We start from the raw sequence: 20,851 nt of genomic DNA on the forward strand, positions 1-20,851 counted from the left end.
CATCTTTAGTTATCCCTTTTGGGCAGACCTGCATTCTTGGTGATTAGGCTGCGATGGAAGCCGCCATCCCCCTATAATGACTACAGCAGTGTGCAGAGCAGAGAACCAGCATCCACCAAACACTGAAATATCAGTTCTATCACCGCCAAGAATTATACTGAACGCAGGGAGAACACATACTGCAGGCAGCAGATAAACCTGGACATCCTGAAGACTTGGCCTGTTATTGATATCAATTCGCAGACTGATGGTGAATTCTATTTTGCATGTTTCTGGCAGGACCACATACAAGATCGCCTACAGACAGGTGACAAAGAAGGCACCTCTTCCGCTCTACACATGCTGCCCAGGCTGGAAACGGATAGACAACCACATACAGGGGTGTAACAAAGGTAATACAGTAATGGCAGACTGTATGAAATGACCGCTTTACCTACATGATGCACAGATTTAGTCTGGATTCACACCTATTGGCATTTTTAGTGCTTTTTGCATTTTGCAGATTTGCTCTACAGAACGTGTTCCATAGGAAACCATGATAAATGGACTGTAGTGCAAATCTGCAAAATGCAAAAAGTACTAAAAATGCCATAGGTGTGAATCCAGCCTTATACAGAAGAGCGGATCACAACACTTCCATATATATGTAAGAGAAAGCTGCAGCTGACTTCCTGCCCATTGATTCCACCCAATGACCCTGTAGATTGTCTCTAATCTAATCTAATTTAGGGCTCAGCTCCAGACATTTTTTTTTTATCTTCAATGAAGTCAAGAAGGGTTAGAACCTCTGCCAGGTTTTTACTGCTTTTCTTGACTTCCCTTAGAACATTTCTAAAGCCTCATACACACGATAGGACTTTGTACAAACTTTCCCTTGGATTTTTGTACAAAGGGCGTTGGCCCTGAACTTGTATTGCATACACACAGCAGGACTTTTTCAGCCAACTTTCACCAAACCACGTGGTTTTTCTGCTCTTTACCGCCACCTTTGGTCAACTTCTGTATTGTTGTCTGATCTTTTGCATTGGTTCTGAGCATGCCTGTTTGCACTTTGTACAAAAGTCCTATGGTTTTCTGTACACACGATCGGACTTTGCTCCATCGGACTTTTGTTGCCAGAAAGTTTGTCCGTTCACACAGCCAACAAAAGTCCGATGTAAACCAAAAAAGTTTGTCCGATGGAGCGTACACACGGTCGGATGTTGCTCCAAAACAGCTAATTTGCATGTTTGTTGTCAAAAAGTCTGATCGTGTGTATGGGCCTTTAGACCACCTGAAGATGTATTCCAGTTGGTTGCTGCAAGTACCGCACTTTGCTCCATACACTATTCAATGAAATCATATGGAAATTATTTTGTCATATGTGCAGAATTAAGGCCCATACACACGATCGGACTTTTTGACAACAAACATGCAAATTAGCTGTTTTGGAGCAACGTCCGACCGTGTGTACGCTCCATCGGACAAACTTTTTCTGTTTTCATCTGACTTTTGTTGGCTGTGCGAACGGACAAACTTTCTGGCAACAAAAGTCCGATGGAGCAAAGTCCGATCGTGTGTACAGAAAACCATCGGACTTTTGTACAAAGTACAAACACGCATGCTCAGAACCAATGCAAAAGATCAGCCAACAATACAGAAGTTGACCAAAGGCGGCAGTAAAGAGCAGAAAAGCCACATGATTTGGTGAAAGTTGGCTGAAAAAGTCCTGCCGTGTGTATGCAATACAAGTTCACGGCCGACGCCCTTTGTACAAAAATCCACAGGAAAGTTTGTACAAAGTCCTATCGTGTGTATGAGGCTTTATTGGGGGGGGGGGGGGGGGTGTAGCTGTTACTTTAAGCCCTTGTACACGCGGTCAGATATTCCGACGGAAAATGTCCGATCGGACCGTGTTGTCGGATAATCCAACAGTGTGTGGGCTCCATCGGACTGTTTCCATCGGAATATCCTACGGACAGAGTTTGAGAGCTGGGCTATAAAATTTTCCGACAACGCGATCCATTTGTAGAGAATTCCGATCGGACAAAGTGCCACGCATGCTCAGATCAAATTCCGAGACCAAAGCTATTGGCTACTAGCCTGAACGTAGTCCCGTCGTAACTAAATTACGTCATCACGTTCTGAACGATCGGATTTTCCGACAACTTTGTCCGACCGTGTGTATGCAACACCAGTTTCGGACAAAATCCGACGGATTTTGTTGTCCTAATGTCCGACCCGTGTGTACAAGGGCTAATACTTAAGGCTGGACTCACATCTATGGCATTTTTAGCGCATTTTGCAGATTTGCACTACAGAACGTGTTCCATAGGAAACCATGATAAATGGACTGTAGTGCAAATCTGCAAAATGCACTAAAAATGCAATAGGTGTGAATCCAGCCTAAGGCTGGGTTCACACTGCTGCGGCTACGAGAACCGGATGTGATTCGCACCGCACTGCAGTGCAAATCGCATCCGATCTCTGTGCGATGCGAGTTCAGCCATACAGATAGTATGGCTGAATTCGCATCGCACCCGCCCCAAACTCGCACGGGACCCTTTTTTTTGGTCCGCAGCAGAATCGGATCGCATGGGTGTTCACACCATGCGATCAGATTCCTGTCTGAGTTTACAGATCGCACAGCGATATGCGAACTGATCTGGGGGTATCATTAATGTTTCACTGACACTCCCAGCCGTTCGCATAGGGCAGTGTGAACTGCCGCCGGGAGGTATGCGATGCCGGAACCCGCCACGGATTCGCGGCGTTCCCGCATCGCTTCAGTGTGAACCCAGCCTAAAGATAACATGAAGGTGACAGGCTTTTTATATCTATGTGCACACCCATGTATCTGCATGCAGGCAGTCCCCGATTGTGCTTATTGAGATGCAGCGGCTGCATGGACACAGCCACTGGTCCCAATTTGACAACCATACTGGTACTTGTCACTGTCTGTATTCGGGGACACGCACCTGCACAGCTGTCAAATTGGGACCAGTAGTGGTGTCCATGCAGCTTCTGGGTTCCAATAGACCCAGCACCTGGTGGGGTCAGTCCCAGGATGGTTCTCCTAAATCAGTTTTGGATGGACTGACACTTTATATACAGTACAAGTGAAGAATGGTCACCTGAATATCTAGGCACCCCCCCCCCCCCCACCTCCGTCACACACAATTACAGGCAGACAAGCGGAAATAGCTCCATGTATTTTTAAAGGCTCTCAGCTGTGGGAAGCTTTGATGTTCTGCAAACACAAGTGGCTGATTATAGAGCAGAACATTCTCTCCCTTCCCCCAGGAAATGTGGGATGAGGTGCGGACAGACCCCCGGGGATTCCCACAAGGATAAGCCTGGGACTGAGGGGGGAACATCTGGGTGGGATGGCTCTCGCCACTATTTCCAGATTTTATTACCGCTACATTAAAATCCCAGGTGATCATAATGCTTCTCCTGGGAGTCCCACTGAGACAAGAACAAAGGAAGACTAATGCGGTGTACACACGACCGGACTTTTTTCGAGGGACTAGGTCCGACGGTCTTTTCAACTGACTTCCCGAATGAACGGACTTGGCCACACACAATCACACCAAAGTCCGACGGATTCGAACGTGATGACGTACGACCGGACTAGAATAAGGAAGTTCATAGCCAGTAGCCAATAGCTGCCCTAGCGTCGGGTTTTTGTCCGTCGGACCAGCATACACACGAGCGGATTTCTCGGTCCGGCGGAAAAATTTAAAACGTGTTCTATTTCTAAAGTCCGCCGGATTTTTGGCAAGCAAAGGTCCGATGTAGCACACACACGATCGACTCGTTCCGTCGGACCTTTGCTGTCAAAAAGTCCGGGTCGTGTGTACGCGGCGTAACATTGACCGGCACGGACTGAAAACCTTCCCGTACTTTACCAAAAAATTAGATATACTGTACATATCCCAACACTGACCAGAGATTGAAACATCATAGGGGCTTCTGAGGGCTTCAAGTAAAACCCAACTCCAATATTTTTTATTTTTTTTTGGTTTTGCATAAAGTAGGGAAGGGTTAGATCCTTAGTCAGTTCTTTACTACTGTATTCACCCTGTTGGGGAGATGAAGCAAAGGGACAGAAACCTGACAGACTGTCCAACCCTTTCCCACAGTACATTCACCTGAAAGGATATACTATTATTATTATAATTATAATAATACAGGATTTATAAAGTGTCAGGGGTTTGCTCAGCACATCTCAGGTACATCTACAAAGACAATTTAATACAGGAGGAATCAGAGGGCCCTATAAACAGGGCCGTTTTTAAGGCAGGGCAAAAGGGGCAGCTGCCCTGGGTCCTGTCATTGTTGTGGGGCCCAAAGCAGCTGCTTCATACCTGCCAACTATGCTGGTTTAAATTCCCTCACCCCTTAAGGTTTTAGTCCTGTGTCCCAGATGACTCAGCTGGAGACCCTGTGTTTACATGTAAATTACCGGCATTCATATGTAAATAGAGGCGGCCGGCGGCATTGACATGTATATCATGCCCCCCCCCCCTCAGGTCATATCCACAGGAATCTCTAGCAACCAATCAACAAGCAGAAATCATGTGCTGTAACCTCTAGAAACTAACCAGTGAGCTGTAGTGTGTTCTGTAACCTCTAGCAACCAGTCAGTGAGCGGTAATGATACACTGAAACCTCTGGCAACCAATAGCTGCCTGATCTGATTCAGTAAACTGGTCTTGAGTCTAGCTGCTATTTATTGTATGTCTCAGAGCAGGTGGAGAGCGAAACTGCATGGGGAGGGGGGCCCCAAGAAAAGTTTTGCCCAGGGTCCAATCAATATTAAAGACGGCCCTGCCTATAAGTAGAAATCATTAGAAACTATTACGGTATATAGTGATCCTTTTGTTCTGCAAGAGTTTGCCGCATATATCCCGGATCTACGATATGAAATCCAAAGTTCCATGTAGTCAAAATACTTTTTCATATGATGATTTTGGTTTTCAAACATGTATATTTAGACAGGTTCTCTTTTATCCTCCGCCTGGCTGAGCATGTGTGCAGTTGGGGGCCCAGCCGCGTTTCTCATTACACGCTTTATCTGGTCTCTTCCGGATGTTGATTGGTCATGACAGCTTGAGAAATAGGATTATGACCCCCCCCCCCCTCTCCTCCTGACCCATTACATTGAGGAATGTGCCCCCGTATGGCTTTAATAGGCGTTACAGCTTAAGTCTCATTTTCCTTCTCTTGTTCTGCTTCCTAGTGTCATGTCCATCACCCTGCCTCAATGGAGGAACGTGTGTCGGCTACAACAAGTGCAAATGTTCCACGGGCTGGAGGGGGGACCTCTGCCAGACAGGTACACATTACCACTCAATACTATTATTATTATTTATATAGTGCCATCAATTTACACAGTGCTTTACATGCTGTACATTCACGTCAGTTACCCTTTGGCATGTAGGCAAAGGAAATAGCCACTCTGCCACACCTTAAAAGGGTTGTAAAGGTTTGTTTTTTATTTTCTAAATAGGTTCCTTTAAGCTAGTGCATTGTTGGTTCACTTACTTTTTCCTTCGATTTCCCTTCTAAATGTTTTTTTTCTTTGTTTTCTTTGTCTGAATTTCTCACTTCCTGTTCCTCCTCAGTAAGCTGTTCTGGTTGACTAACCACCACTCGGATGATGGTGTGAAGTTTACTGAGGAGAAACAGGAAGTGAGAAATTCAGACAGAGAAAAAAAACATTTAGAAGGGAAATCGAAGGAAAAGGTAAGTGAAACAACAATGCACTAGCTTAAAGGAACCTACTTAGAAAATAAAAAATGAAGCTTTACAACCCCTTTAAGGCCTTTTTCCTTAGAATTTTCATGGTGAATGTTTTCATGAGATAGGTTGCCGGGTTTTTCAGTTTTTTTTTTTGCTGTGATCTCTCTCTTTCAATCCTTGTAAGACAATCCCTCCTTTCCTTCCTTACAAGCAGTGGGAGTGCCCTATAGTACAGTCTTTATAATCCAAAGGGGCGCTGGATTATTCCAAAGTAAAGGGGAGTTAGGGCATCCCCACTGGGGCAGAGCTAGTTCATGGAACCAGGAAACCAGAAAAGTCACTGGCCAAGAGGTCTCTGGCCACAGTAGGCACTCTCTCCGAACTCCTGGCATTTTCACTTAGGTCTGTAAAAGGGTGTTCGCAAGCTAGTACCCAACAGTAGAAGCCGGTGGTCCTCTCCTGATAGTCAGGGGTCTGCTGATGGCTACAGTCACTTGCTGTTTCCAGCATGTGAAACACTGATCCCCCTGTGTGGGCTCTCGGGATCCAGTTCCCCTGACATGTACAATGCATGTTATAATAGCAGCTACAGTCTCTGATCAGCACTCCTGGGCAAAACAGCATTAGATAGCTCCAGTAAACTCCAGCCACGCTCTACTGTTGGCCCTTCACTGCAGCCTTGTAGTGCTCTCTCTCATCTCTCCTTCTGGTCAGCTACTCCCCTTCCTTTTCCCACTTCAATGCCCTTACAGATTGATCCAAACCCAGCCAAGATGGCTGCCCCCTGTACTGGAGACACTCCATAGATGAGTGTTGCAAAGAGGTCTCCTTAAAGATGACTGCTGCACTTCTGTATTAATGCATATTCAGTTTAACCCTGTCCACAATGCAGAAGGATAATACAGCAGCAATAAGTTCCACAATAGTTATCGTCTACAGTCCAGGTTACATTTGTATGGCCAATTTGTACATACATACTACCACTAATTTAGACGTAACAGTGTATCCTTGGTGTGTGCATGGAAACCCATACAAACACAGGAAGGACATGCAAACTCCATGCTGATAGTGTCCTGGCAGAGATTCAAACTGGGGACACCTAACCACTAAGGCACTGTGCCACCCCATTTTGTACTCAGATATATTTTAAATGAGTGTAGTGGAAGCTGGCACAGTCTTGAGAACTTCGCATGGCGTCCCAGCCAAACATTTTTGAATTTTGGTTAAAATGGAGAAGGTCTAGAGCCTCTGTTAGTTAACGTGCCAGTCTGTGTCTCACATGGGGAGATTTTCTCTCACTTCCTGTACTGAAGATACAACAGAAAAGAAAAGGAAACCTCCCTAAGAGAATTCCCCACATTCCCCACATTTCCAGTGAGCTCTGTCACATTTTGGATCTCCTTTTACTCTCTAGTGGACATCAGGACAGGAAGCAGGGCTGGTGCGAGGATTATTGACACCCTAGGCGAAACCTCATTTTGGCTCCACCCCCTTTGTCCTGCCCATGTATACTCCACCTTTTTAATGAAATGTCCATCAAATGCAGCCTCACCAGCCCATCAATGTAGCCTACTAGTGCCCATCAATAAATGTTTGCTTGCTTCCATTCATACGGGAGTCGGGACACAGACACAGTCCTGTGCCTCAGACACTGTGTGCTGCCTGCTGATGCTGAGACTTAGTTGCTGATGCTGTAGAGAGAAGAGAGTAGGAACACCAGTGGCCGGGCGCTCCCCTAGGCAGCAGGGCACCCTAGGCGGCTGCCTAGTTTGCCTAGTGGCAGCACCGGCCCTGACAGGAAGTGAGCACGAACCTCTCCAACAGGGACACAAATGTTAATAAAAACTATGCAGAGGTTCCAGCCATCTCCCATGCCACAGAAAATGAAAGTGGAACATGATCCTGCCAGAGCATGGACTGTCCTGATAAATCATATTTTCTATTATCAGATGTGAACGAGTGCGCATTGGGAAGCCATCACTGCGCACAAACCTGCGTGAACATTGCCGGCAGCTTCCATTGTGGGTGCCAGGATGGATTCAGTCTGTCGGAGGATGGGAGATCATGTGACAAAGTGGAAAAGCCAGTAACTACACAGCCGCCTCTTTTGCCTCCTGTAGCAAATGGAACAGGTTAGTCTTAGTCTAGCGCCAAATTGTGAAAGAAGAGCATGAGCTGTAGTGGTGTGTGTGTGTGCTCCTAGTAACCTAGTCGCAAGCCCTCCAAACATGTATCCTGCTTTGCTGTTCCATATTTACAGTTCTCTTTTTGCCATCCCATCGAAGACCCTATGAAGTGACACCACCACCCAGAGACCTGACAGGTTGGTGACTGTCCATTATTACTTTTGGTACGCGCTGTGACACATCAAACTCGTACCGTGAGTAATAATGCGCAGCTGCCGACGCCACCAGCATGGATGCCGGGCAGGTTCGTCGTTTTTTTTCTGCAAGGAGCTCCTACTGTATTATTCTGTGATGTAATATTTAGTGTTTTTGTTAAAATATCTTAATTATAATAAGTTATAACATTTGTCAGGGATTTATTACGGTCTGCGTCTTCTGCTGATTATTCCTCCCTCATCACTTTTCATGTTGTCACAGGGGCAGGAAGTGAGGTGAAGTCTCCTCAAAGGGGTCACAAACAGCAATTAAAAAAAAAAGAAGTACTTATTCTTCCCAAAAAAAAAAAACGATGTCTAAAATATGCACCGTTTCTGTGTATAGCGGTTATATCTCTACAGTGGCGAAGTTGTATTTTGTATATGATGGGCGCTTTGTATATGATGGGCCTTTCCAGGGTTGGATTGTAGCACAGCGACTATTCTTTAATGCTTCTGTCTATCAAAGTGAGTCTACAGTGTGTGTCTGATTAACCACTTTTAGCACCGGACCATTTTGCTGGCCGAAGACCAGACCACTTTTTGCAATTCGGCACTGCGTCGCTTTAACTGACAATTGCGCGGTCGTGCGACGTGGCTCCCAAACAAAATTGACGTTCTTTTTTCCCACAAATAGAGCTTTCTTTTGGCGGTATTTGATCACCCCTGCGGTTTTTATTTTTTGCGCTATAAACAAAAAATAGAGCGACAATTTTGAAAAAAAAACGCATAATTTTTTACTTTTTGGTATAATAAATATCCCCCAAAAATATATATAAAAAAAATGTTTTTCCCTCAATTTAGGCCGATACGTATTCTTCTACATATTTTTGGTAAAAAAAAAAAAATCGCAATAAGCGATTATTGATTGGTTTGCGTAAAAGTTATAGCGTTTACAAAATAGGGAATGGTTTTATGGCATTTTTATTAATAATTTTTTTTACAAGTAATGGCGGCGATCAGCGATTTTTTTTTTTATTTTTATTGTGACTGTGACATTATGGCGGACACATCAGACATTTTTGACACATTTTTGGGACCATTGTCATTTATACAGCAATCAGTGCTATACAAATGCAGTGATTCCTGTGTAAATGACACTGGCAGTGAAGGGGTTAACCAGTGGGTGGCAGTGTAGGGGTTAAGTGTTCCTAAGGGCGTGTTACTAACTGTTGGGGGCTGGGCTTTCTTTTAGTGAACACTGATCTCTGCTCCAATCCCATGGAGCAGAGATCGGCGTCACTTGTTGCTAGGCAGAACGGGGAGATGCTGTTAACAACGGCATCTCTCCGTTCAGCCTCCCCGTGAGGCGATCGCGGGTATGCCCGCGGCGATCGAGTCCGCGGGACCTACGACTGGACTCACGGGGGTCCCGACCAGCGCGCTCGCGATGGCAGGGCGGCATTTAAGATTGGACGTACCTGTACGCCATTCTGCTGACATACATCGGCGTGCGCTGTTCGGAAGTCGTTAAAAATAATTGCAGTGCCTATAGGCTGAAATCGGCATTGTGTATTTACCAAGAATAATGCCGCGTACAGACGATCGGACATTCCGACAACAAAATCCATGGATTTATTTCCGGCGGATATTGGCTCAAACTTTTCTTGCATACACGCGCTCACACAAATGTTGTCGGAAATTCCGAGCGTGAGAACGCGGCGAAGGTACAACACGTACGACGAGCCGAGAAAAATAGAGTTTGATAGCCAGTGCGGCTCTTCTGCTTGATCCCGAGCATGCGTGGAATTTTGTGCGTCGGAAATTGTCTCTACACACGCTCGGGAATTTCCGACAAGTTTTGTTATCGGAAAAAATTTGAGAACCCCGCTCTCAAACATTTGTTGTCAGGAATTCGACAGCAAATGTCCGATGGAGCCTACGCGCGGTCGGATTTTCCGACCACAAGCTCACATCGAACATTTTGTTGTCGGAAATTCCAACCGTGTGTACGCGGCATTGGAGATACCTCCACTCAGCCACCAATCAAATTTAAACGGGCCCAGAAAGTTTGGATCTGATAGGTGGATGTGATTTCTTACGAAGTTCCCATTGATACCCCAAAACCTATATTAAAGAGGAAGTAAACCCTGATGGGTGTTACTTCCTCTTACATTCCCTGCAAAGGTAAAGCATAATGGACTACTATGCATCGCATCGCATAGTAGTCCATTATGTGTCACTTACCTGACACAGGAGCCAGCGAAGTCACCGCTGTCCCCTGTAGTCCGGCGCATCCATCTCCTCGGTGGGTCTCGCTGCTCCGCCGCTGTCATTCGGCGATGCCGCGATGACGTCACTCTCGCGCATGCGGACGGGAGCCGCCACTTGCGGCATATCGCCGTTGACCGGGGCACGCTCAGTGCACCTGCGTGCCGCTGTCTACGGCGCATGCGCCGTAGACAGCGGTGCCTGTCTTTCGGCAAATCTCTCCTAAACCGTGTAGGTTTAGGAGATATTTCTTGGACCTACAGGTAAGCCTTAATCTAGGCTTACCTATAGGTCAAAGTTGGTTTGTAAGGGTTTACAACCACTTTAATAAGAATGAATTTGGTCTCCGAGTTATTTTAGTGAAATACGGAATAGATAAACATTAGAAAGAGAATCTACAATTTTATATTCCATGCCACACTTGTATATGTCATCCCAAATGGAAATATGATACATCAAGTGCATACCAATGTATATAGAAATATTACACTTTACAGCAGGAATATGTAATTAGCGGACCTCCAACTGTTGCAAAACTACATCGGATTGCCCATCGGATATTCCGACGGAAACAGTCCGATGGAGCCCGCACACAGTCGGATTATCCGACAACATGGTCCGATCTGACATTTTCCGTCGGAATGTCCGACCGTGTGTACAAGGGCTTAGATTGTAAGCTCCTGATGTGAATATAATGTGCTATAATATCAGGGATCTGCAATTAGCGGACCTCCAACTGTTGCAAAACTACAAGTCCCATCATGCCTCTGCCTCTGGGTGTCATGCTTGTGGCTGTCAGTCTTGCTATGCCTCATGGGACTTGTAGTTCTGCAACAGCTGGAGGTCCGCTAACTGCATATCCCTTGCTTTACGGTAATGACTCCGAATTCTTGCTTACTGAAGGCTGACCATAGTATCCTTATAAAGCAAAGTGCATACTGACCCTTCTCTCCTTTGCAGTGGGAACCCCAGAGTCTGTCAAAGAAGAAATACAAGAATTGAGGAACAAAATTGAAGTTCTAGAGCAGGTGAGAGGCTTCATTAGCTTCTGCGGATGTTGGACTAATTAAAGATTAAACTAAACATTTCTCAGTTTCGTGCGGCTTATTTTTTATTTATTTATTTTTTTAATAAACTTCTCAGCTTTCTAACTAAAACTCCTATTACAGGGAATGCCTGTATTCTGACTTCCAGCTCTGTGCAGACATCTGGGCCAAACCATAATCTGATCCCATTTTTCTGCCGATTTTTTTTTTTTTTTTTTTTTCCTTTAGATTTACCAAAACCATATAATATGAGGTCAGACCTTAGGAGTTTCAATGTGTAGGCAGTCAGGCAGGCCCTTCCACTACATGGTTCTGGTAAATCTGAAGATGAAAATCAGCAGAAAAATCTGATAGTGTGTATGGGGGCTTTAGAAGTAAAAGGACTTTCCGCTCCCGAGCAGCATGCAGGCTGGCAGAAGTTTTCAGAAAGTTGCAGCAGAATCAGAAAAATAAAGGCTGGTTAGAACGCGGTGCGGGAAAAGCGTGTTTTGTGCGAAATAACCGCACCGCATTCAAAACACGCTGCCTTTGACCTGCTGTGAGTACCAATACGGTGTTAATGGCCACGCCCAAACGCAGTGCGGCTTTCGGGGACACCAGATTGCACGGTGCTACAGTACCATGTGACTTAGCGCAGGGCGTTTTTCAAAAGTTGCGCATGCACGTGCGATTTGCAACCCGTTCAAACGGAATCGCACTGTAGGGGAATTGCCATCTTTAATTATGTTATAAAATGTCCCGTGTAACAATATATATTGTACATTTTTTCTATTTATTTTTAGCAAAACGAAAAAAAAAAATGTGAATCTATTTCTACAAATGTCCATGTGACCATTGTAAGCCATTGTACACACGGTCGGACATTCCGACAACAAAATCCGTTGGATTTTGTCCGAAACTGGTGTTGCATACACACGGTCGTACAAAGTTTGGCGGAATATCAGATTGTACGTAACGTAATGACATTATTTCGTTACGACGGGAGTATGTTCAGGCTAGTAGCCAATAGCTTTGGTCTAGGAATTTGATCTGAGCATGCGTGGCACTTTGTCCGATCGGAATTCTCTACAAACGATCGGACAAAGTCCAGCTCTAAGGCTGGGTTCACACTGTTGCGATGCGGGAACGCTGCGAATCCCCGCATTGCATGCCTCCCCGGTGGCAGTTCACACTGCCCTATGCGGACTGCTGGGAGTGTCAGTGAAAAGTTAATGACACCCCCAGATCCGTTCGCATATCGCAGTGCGATCTGCAAACTCGGACAGGAATCGGATCGCATGGTGTGAACACCCATGCAATCAGATTCTGCTGCGGACCAAAAAAAGGGTTCTGTACGAGTTTGGGCCGGAATGCGATGCGAATTCAGCCATACTATCTGTATGGCTGAACTCGCATCGCACAAGACATAGGATGTGATTTGCACTGCAGTGCGATGCGAATCACATCCGATCTCATCACCGCAGCAGTGTGAACCCAGCCTTAAAACTTTGTTGGTCGGATATTCCGACGGAAACAGTCCGATGGAGCCCCCACACACAGTCGGATTATCCGACAACACGGTCCGATCGGACATTTTCCGTCGGAATGTCCGACCGTGTGTACAAGGGCTATAAGATTAGGTTACAAGCCATCCATTCTGCATATTATTTCTGACGATCTGTCGCCATGACGGTGTCCATACTCAGCCCTCTACAATCAGATGTAGCGGTTTATGTATCGCTATTCTATGTGTCTCTACTCAGACCCTCGATTTTTGCTTTTTCTGCAGAAACTTCAGCTGGTTTTGGCTCCATTTCACAGCCTATCGACCTCGTCCCCAGAGGACATCCTCGGCCCCGTCACTCTTCTGGCGCACTCCTTCCAGCAGCTGGACAGGATAGACTCGCTCAGCGAACAGATCTCATTCTTGGAGGAGCGGCTGGAGACGTGTAAGTACATTGCAGGTGACCCCATAAGTAGGACCACAAACTAAAAGAGAACTTCTGTAAAAAAATCTTGGCTATGGTATTAACTATGGCTTAATCCAACCTTTCAACCTTTTCAACACGGAGGAACCCTTGAAATAGTTCTCCGGTCTCCAGGAACCCCCTGCTAAAAATTAGAAATCTACAACTCATGATACATTAGTGTGATGGTCAGTGGGAAGAATGGTCCTTACACTTGTGGTCATTGGGAAGAATTACCTCCTTACAGATAGCTAAAAAGATCAATGGCGTCGGTGGGAACTTATCTGAGAGGCAGAAATTTCCCAATGCTAAGGGAACCCCTACAACAGTGATGGCGAACCTTGGCACCCCAGATGTTTTGGAACTACATTTCCCATGATGCTCATACACTTTGCATTGTAGTTGAGCATCATGGGAAATGTAGTTCCAAAACATCTGGGGTGCCAAGGTTTGCCATCACTGCCCTACAACCTCTGGAGGAACCCTGGTTGAGAATCACTGGCTTAACCTGTTACCAATAAACCCATCCCTCTAATGACCACACAACACACGGGTGGAGTGAATTGGCCATAGCAGCCATTTTATTAACCAATATATAAATTTTCATAATTAACATAAAATAACGTAATAACATTTTTATCTATATATATATTGTAACCTGGGGGACAGGTAGCAGGTACAAAGCTCCCTGGGAGGAGCGGTTGCTCAGGCACAGATACTAAATCCAGTGATGAAGTGACAGTGCTGTGTTTATTTTGTGTTATATACACAAGTCCATATACAGGTGCTGTACAGTGTTCCAGAAAACAAATAAAGGACAAAAATAGCAAAACACAAATCCTAGCCGTGTCTCGGCTCTAACTATACAATATGCAGGTCCTCACTACCAGGCTGAACCAGCCTAGCGCTTGTCAGTCTATACATAAACAGCTTTTACCAACCTTTCTCTCTTCACAGACCAACTTTGTCTGTATGTCCCAGGCAGAGAGACAAGGCTGTCTGCTCAGGTGAGCTTAAAGCGGAGGTCCACCCTAAAGTGGACCTTCCGCTCATTGGAATCCTCCCCCCCCCCTCCGGCGCCACATTTGGCACCTTTCAGGGGGGAGGGGGGTGCAGGTACCTGTACAGTACAGGTATCTGCACCCACTTCCGGGATAGCTCTCTGCGGAAAGGGGCGTAGATTACGCCCCTTTCCGAAAGTCCCCCCGCTGCCTGCTGGGAAACACACAGATCCCAGAGGCAGCGGGTCCATCCTTATTGCACAGCGAGACTCGCGCATGCGCAGTAGGGAACCGGGAAATGAAGCCGAAAGGCTCCACTTCCTGATTCCCATACCCAAGATGGCGGCGGCAGCACCCGAGAGACGATCGAGAGATCGGCTTCGGGTGCCGACATCGCGGGGCACGCTGGGCGGGTAAGTGTCATTATTTTAAAAGTCAGCAGCTGCAGTATTTGTAGCTGCTGGCTTTAAAAAAAAAACGGCGAAACTTCCGGCGGACTCCCGCTTTAAATTAGCCTGGGGAAGAGGACCAAGACCCGAACTGGATCATGGATCAGAGATTTCTGAATGTGTATGAGAGGAGCCTGGGAGACGTATAAACCCCGAACAGGACTTTTCCTGGCTCTCTCTGGGACGCTCTGCTACAATATATATTGTGCTGACTTGTAGTTCTGCAACAGCTGGAAGTCCACTAATTGCATATCCCTGGTCTACATTTTCCTAAAATGTTGCAATTTAAAGTGAGACGGTCAGGCTAGGTATGGGACCTGCCTGTACAGGACTTGTCTTGTAAGGTGCAGGCTCCATCCCAATTCTTTGCTTACTATCTAGTGATCAGGATGACAGCGCTGGAATGCATCTTCACAAAACAAGTCAGCAATGACAGCTCCCATGGCTGCAGGGCCAGGACAAGGGGTGGGCAGGAGGGACGGTTGCCCTGGGCAGTGTGGTATCATATGAAGTGGGGGGGGGGGGCACCACAAGGAGATGGGGGAGGGGATTTGTGTTGAGAAGTGGAATTTGGGGGGGGGGGGGGGAGGAAGCGGGTAAGAAATGTCCTAGGAGGGCAAATATGGGGAGGTGTGCTAGGAATGGTGATTTGGGGGGATTTGTGTTGGGAGGGGGGATAGGGGAAGAGGATTTGTGATTGGGGGTATCTGTGCTGGGGGGAAATTTGTGCCAGATTGGGGGAGGGGACTTTGTGCTGGAAGGGGGGATTTGGAGTGGGGGAGAGGATTTGTGCTTAGATGGGTAATTTGAGGGTTAGGGGATATGTGCTAGAAGGGGGGACTTTTTTGTGTGTGTGGGGGGGGGATTTGTGCTAGAGCCATGTGGGTAGAGAGAATTTGAGCTGGGGTAATAGGGGGCAAAGATTTGTGCTCGGAGGGGCAATTTCTGGAGGGGGGTGGATTTGTACTGAGAGAAGGGGGAATTCTTCCTTAGGAATTGAGCATGCTTATTAGTATAAATTTTTTTTGAAAGGGGAGGTATTTTTTTTTTTGCTTACACATAATGCTCATAAATATTAGGGGGGGGGGGGGCGCAATTTAGCATGGTCGCCCTGGGCTCTAGATGACCCTGTCCCGGCACTGCATGGTAATTAAAATCAGAATAAAGATTAATATTAAGTTCTGATGCGACTTTCAAACTTCTGCTTGTTTTCTGTTGTATATTTTCCGGACTGTGATTTGGGTGTTTATTGTAAAGGTTCCCTCTGTAAGCGCGCTTTCATGCCGTTTGGCCACCGCGCAACCATTTTGGCTTTTTTTTTTTGATGAAAAAGCACCAAAAGTCCTGTTGGTGCGCTTTCAGAAAACGCATGAAAAACGCCCAATCTAATAGAAGTCTATGGGAAAGCGCAGGTAACCCGCACGATTCCACGGGTACACTGTGCTGCGGCCACACCGCAACGGGCAGCGTGAGGCACCCTAGTTTCATGTCAAGCAGCGCAGTCAGCTCTTTTTTTTTTTGTGATTACATCTTATTTGTATAACACAATATTATTTTTCTCTGTTAATAAAGTAAAACGTGTCCAGCCTAATTGGCTGGGTATTAAAAAAAATTCAAGACTTGCCAATAAAGAAAACCTCACAAAAAGCGTCCATTTGCGGTGGCGAAAACCAACCTGGCAGAACCGTCGTTTAGAAAGATAATAAACACGTTGCGCTCCGTTCTGGGAACTTTCATGCGCTCGATAATTAGGACTGATTAAATAAACAGTATTTCTGCTCGGATCCCGATTTTTTTTTTTAGTTTTTCGCAGACGCGCATTTGTTCAAGGCTTATTTGCCGCACATTAGAAGACCGGTCAGGTTTCAGATCTTATTAGGCCTTCGTCCAATAAATCGGGAAAGCTCAATCTGTCCTTGATCTTGGTCCAAACCTCGCCTCGGCTAATGAGCCGCCTGACTGTCGCCCTGTAAAAAGGAAGCGGCGTTCACGAATAGGATGACTTTAAACATCCCATTAGTTGCAACAATCATTGAATAATTCCCTGCGCAGAGCCGAGGGTGCAAATGACGGGATAACACATTTGCAATAAATTTACACCCTCGGGGGGGGGGGGGGGACCTGCAGCTGAGCAAAGCTTAATTACGCAGAATCGACACTAAGCTGCTTTATGTAGAGCTCACATATAGAAAGTTATCGTAAAAAAAGAAATCCTTTTACCTTGTTTGTTATAAATATATATATATATATATATATATATATATATATATTTATATTTATATATATGTGTATGTGTGTGTGTGTATATATATATATATATATATATATATATATATATATATATATATATATATATATATATAATATACACAGTATAGATACGCAATTGGCAATGTAATATTTTTGCTGAACTGAGTTTATTCTCCCTTGAAAAGCTGTGATTGAGGGGGATATGATCACCTTGAATATACAGTATATAATCCATATACTTGGTGGAAAGTTGGTCATTTTAACCACAGAAGACAAACGGGGCATTCTTTGCGACTAGAGGAAAACAAGTTTTAAAGTGGAGGGCCACCCTGAAAAAAGGAAAAACATAAAAAATTAGAAAAAAATCATAAAAAAAAAAAAAAATGAAAAAAAATATATATTTTTTTTTACTTACCAGAAATGCCTGTTGCTAGGCACGTCATCCTAATCTGCCTCTTCCACCTCTGCGGATCTTCTTTCTTCTCTCCTCCGTGCGGCGTCTTCTGGGTAATGGGTCGCGCTGTGTTCTGGGAACTGTGTGTCCCAGAACACAGCGCGTCCCATTCACAAAGCGCTGCGCGACTCGCGCATGCGCAGTAGGAAACGGGCAGTGAATTTCGCAAGGCTCCACTGCCTGTTTCCCTTACCCAAAATGGCGGCGCCGGGACCCGAGAGCCGAGGGACGGGTCAGCCTCGGGAGGCCGACATCGCGGGCGCCCTGGACAGGTAAGTCTACTTATTAAAAGTCAGCAGCTACAGTGTTTGCAGCTGCTGACTTTTAATTTTTTTTTTTTTTTTCAAAACCGGCCCTCCTCTTTAACTTGTGCAGGTAGAACGGATTCTTTCCAGTAAGAGCTGAGAAAATGTGGAATAGTCTTCCTCGGGAAGCTGGTTCTGGCCAAATCCATAGGTGGCTTGAAAAAAAAAAACAAGCTGGATGTGTTTCTAAATACACTGTAAATAACTACTAATAATTATAACTAACAAGATTTATTATTTCACTTATATATATGTGTACATACATACAGGGCCATCTTTAATATTGATTGGGCCCTGGGCAAAAATGTTCTTGGGGCCCCCCCATTCAATTTGACTTTCCATCTGCTCTGAGACATACAATAAATAGCAGCTAGACTTAAAATCAGTTTACTGTATCAGATCAGGCAGCAATTGCGATTGGTTGCCAGCAGGTTTACAGCATATCATTGCTGCTTACTGACTGGTTGCTAGAGGTTACAGCACACATTACAGTTCGCTAATTGCTAGAGGTTACAGCAAATGATTTCTGCTTGTTAATTAGTTGCTAGAGATTACTGTACGGTATATTACTGATTGGTTGCTAGAGGTTACAGCACATCATCTCCTCACTGCAGGGGGGCATGATATACATACGATTGATGACTTTATTTACATATCAATGCCGCCGTTCGCCGCTATTTATGAATGTCGGTTATTTACATGTAAACACAGGGTCTGCAGGTGAGTCATCTGTACTGAACAACAGGGCAGAGCTGAGCAGCATTAGTACCAGCACTTCACACTGAGATATCGGGACACAGCACAGGACTAAACCTTCAAAGGACAAGGGAATTTAAACTGGGATAGTTGGCAAGTATGAGGCAGCTGCTTCAGGCCCCACAGCAATGACAGGGCCCAGGGCAGCTGCCCCTTTTGCCCTGCCTTAAAGACGGCCCTGCATACATATATATGTACTTATATAACGCAGTCAATTTACACAGTGCTTTACATATACATTGTACATTCACATCAGTCCCTACCCTCAAGGAGCTTACAATCTAAGGTCCCTAAAACACATCCATACATATGCTAGGGTTCACTTTAGATCCGATTAACCTACCAGCATGTCTTTGGAGTGTGGGAGGAAACCGGAGTATCCGGAGGAAACCCACGCAGGCACAGGGAGAACATGCAAACTCCAGGCAGATGGTGTCGTGGTCAGGATTTAAAGCAGTGACCTTTTTTGCTGTTAGGTGAAAGTGCTAACCACTACACCACTGTGCTGCCCTATTAAGTACTTTTATTTATACTGGAAATGGAGCGAGTACAAAGAAGGGCAACAAAGCTGATAAAGGGTCTGGAGGATATTAGTCACGAGGAAAGGTTGCCAGCACTGAACTTATTCTCTCTGGAGAAGAGACGCTTGAGAGGGGATATGATTTCAATTTATAAATATCGTACTGGTGACCCCACAATAGGGATAAAACTTTTACGTGGAAAGGAAGTTTAATAAGACACGTGGCCACTCATTAAGATTAGAAGAAAAGAGGTATAACCTTAAACTACATAGAGGGTTCTTTACTGTTAGCCCTTGTACACGCGGTCGGACATTCCGACAGCAAAATCCGTCGGATTTTGTCTGAAACTTGTGTTGCATACACACGGTCGGACAAAGTTGTCGGAAAATTCGATCGTACGCAACGTGGTGACGTTATTTCGTTACGACGGGACTATGTTCAGGCTAGTAGCCAATAGCTTTGGTCTAGGAATTTGATCTGAGCATGCGTGGTTCTTTGTCCGATCGGAATTCTCTACACACAATCGGACAAAGTCTGATCGGATCATGTTGTTGGAAAGTTTTATAGCCCAGCTCTAAAACTTTGTCCGTCGGATATTCCGACGGAAACAGTCCGATGGAGCCCACACACACGGTCGGATTATCCGACAACAAGGTCCGATCGGACATTTTCCGTCTGAATGTCCGACCGTGTGTACAAGGGCTAAGAGCGGCAAGGATGTGGAATTCCCTTCCACATACGGTGGTCTCAGCAGGGGGCATCAATAGTTTCAATAAACAACTAGATAAGCACCTGAATGACCGCAACATACAGGGATATACAATGTAATACTGACATATAATCACACACATAAGTTGGACTTGATGGACTTGTGTCTTTTTTTTCAACCTCACCTACTATGTAACTATTGAAGAGCATCCGAGTTGCTAGCCTTCCTGACTGAAACATTTAGGATATTGATCCATTGAGTGACCAGTTGCCTTTAGGGATTGGAACAGATTTTATTTCCCTGTTAGGGCTAATTGAAGCATAAATTTTAAGGTTTATTTTACACTTTTGATCAAAGGTCGGTAAAAAAAATAGGTGGTTGAGCAGAGTTTTTCCCACCCCTTTTAAGCTACAAAGACAGCTGGTTGAGGTTGAACACCTATTGCTTCGCTTTGCAGCGTGGCGCGAATTCCCCGTTCACGTTCAGCAGGCAGCATTGTCGCAGAATTGAACCCGTTTAGGTGGAGACGGGGGGCGCTCTCACCTCCTAAATGCCTGTCAGCCGTGCCTGCGCCACTCTGAAAAGTGATCCATCGCTCTTCAAAGGCTGAAACTGGTGTAAACAAGCCCTTAGGGGTTTTATGACTTCCTCTAGCTCAACAGTGGGTTTTAGGTTTCAAAGTGCTTTTTGGCTGAACTCATTGGACACGTGTCTAATTTCAATACAACAACAGTATGTGCCGGTATATTCGGTATGGGGTTTAGTTGCGACATTTTAAAACCAAAGACTCAATTCTTCCGAAAAAAATGTTATCCCGGGGTTTAGGATTGCTTACTGTACATTACTCTATGTTCTCGTCATATTATTTGTTTTCGTAGTATACGTTTTTTACAAAAAAAAAGTTTTCTTGCCTTAAAATAGCGCTAGCTTCTGGTGGGAGAGGTGATCATGACGTTCAGTAGAATGTCTATAGAGGAGAGCAGAATATGAACCCATTTCAGCTGAGGATTAAATAAATATGGAAATTATGAGAAATAATTTCTAACAATAGCTAAATATTATTCTGAATAAATATATATATATATACACACATTAT

The 20,851-nt window shown here is 45.1% G+C and overlaps 1 protein-coding gene across 3 annotated transcripts in view; it reads left to right on the forward strand.

The window, feature by feature from the left end:
* Positions 1 to 20,851, forward strand: part of EGFL7 (EGF like domain multiple 7) — an 82,034-nt gene that overhangs the window by 54,078 nt on the left and 7,105 nt on the right. For all 3 annotated transcript variants that reach the window (XM_077468269.1, XM_077468278.1, XM_077468285.1), the window contains 5 exons: positions 280 to 392; positions 5,225 to 5,320; positions 7,677 to 7,859; positions 11,279 to 11,346; positions 13,133 to 13,292. In XM_077468269.1, the coding sequence (XP_077324395.1) occupies positions 280 to 392; positions 5,225 to 5,320; positions 7,677 to 7,859; positions 11,279 to 11,346; positions 13,133 to 13,292 (620 nt within the window). The remainder of the gene's footprint in view (positions 1 to 279; positions 393 to 5,224; positions 5,321 to 7,676; positions 7,860 to 11,278; positions 11,347 to 13,132; positions 13,293 to 20,851) is intronic.

This window comes from Lithobates pipiens, unplaced genomic scaffold, assembly GCF_037356315.1.
Source record: "Lithobates pipiens isolate NorthernLeopardFrog02 unplaced genomic scaffold, aLitPip1_a1.2 Scaffold_11, whole genome shotgun sequence".
In the NCBI taxonomy this organism is placed as follows: domain Eukaryota; kingdom Metazoa; phylum Chordata; class Amphibia; order Anura; family Ranidae; genus Lithobates; species Lithobates pipiens.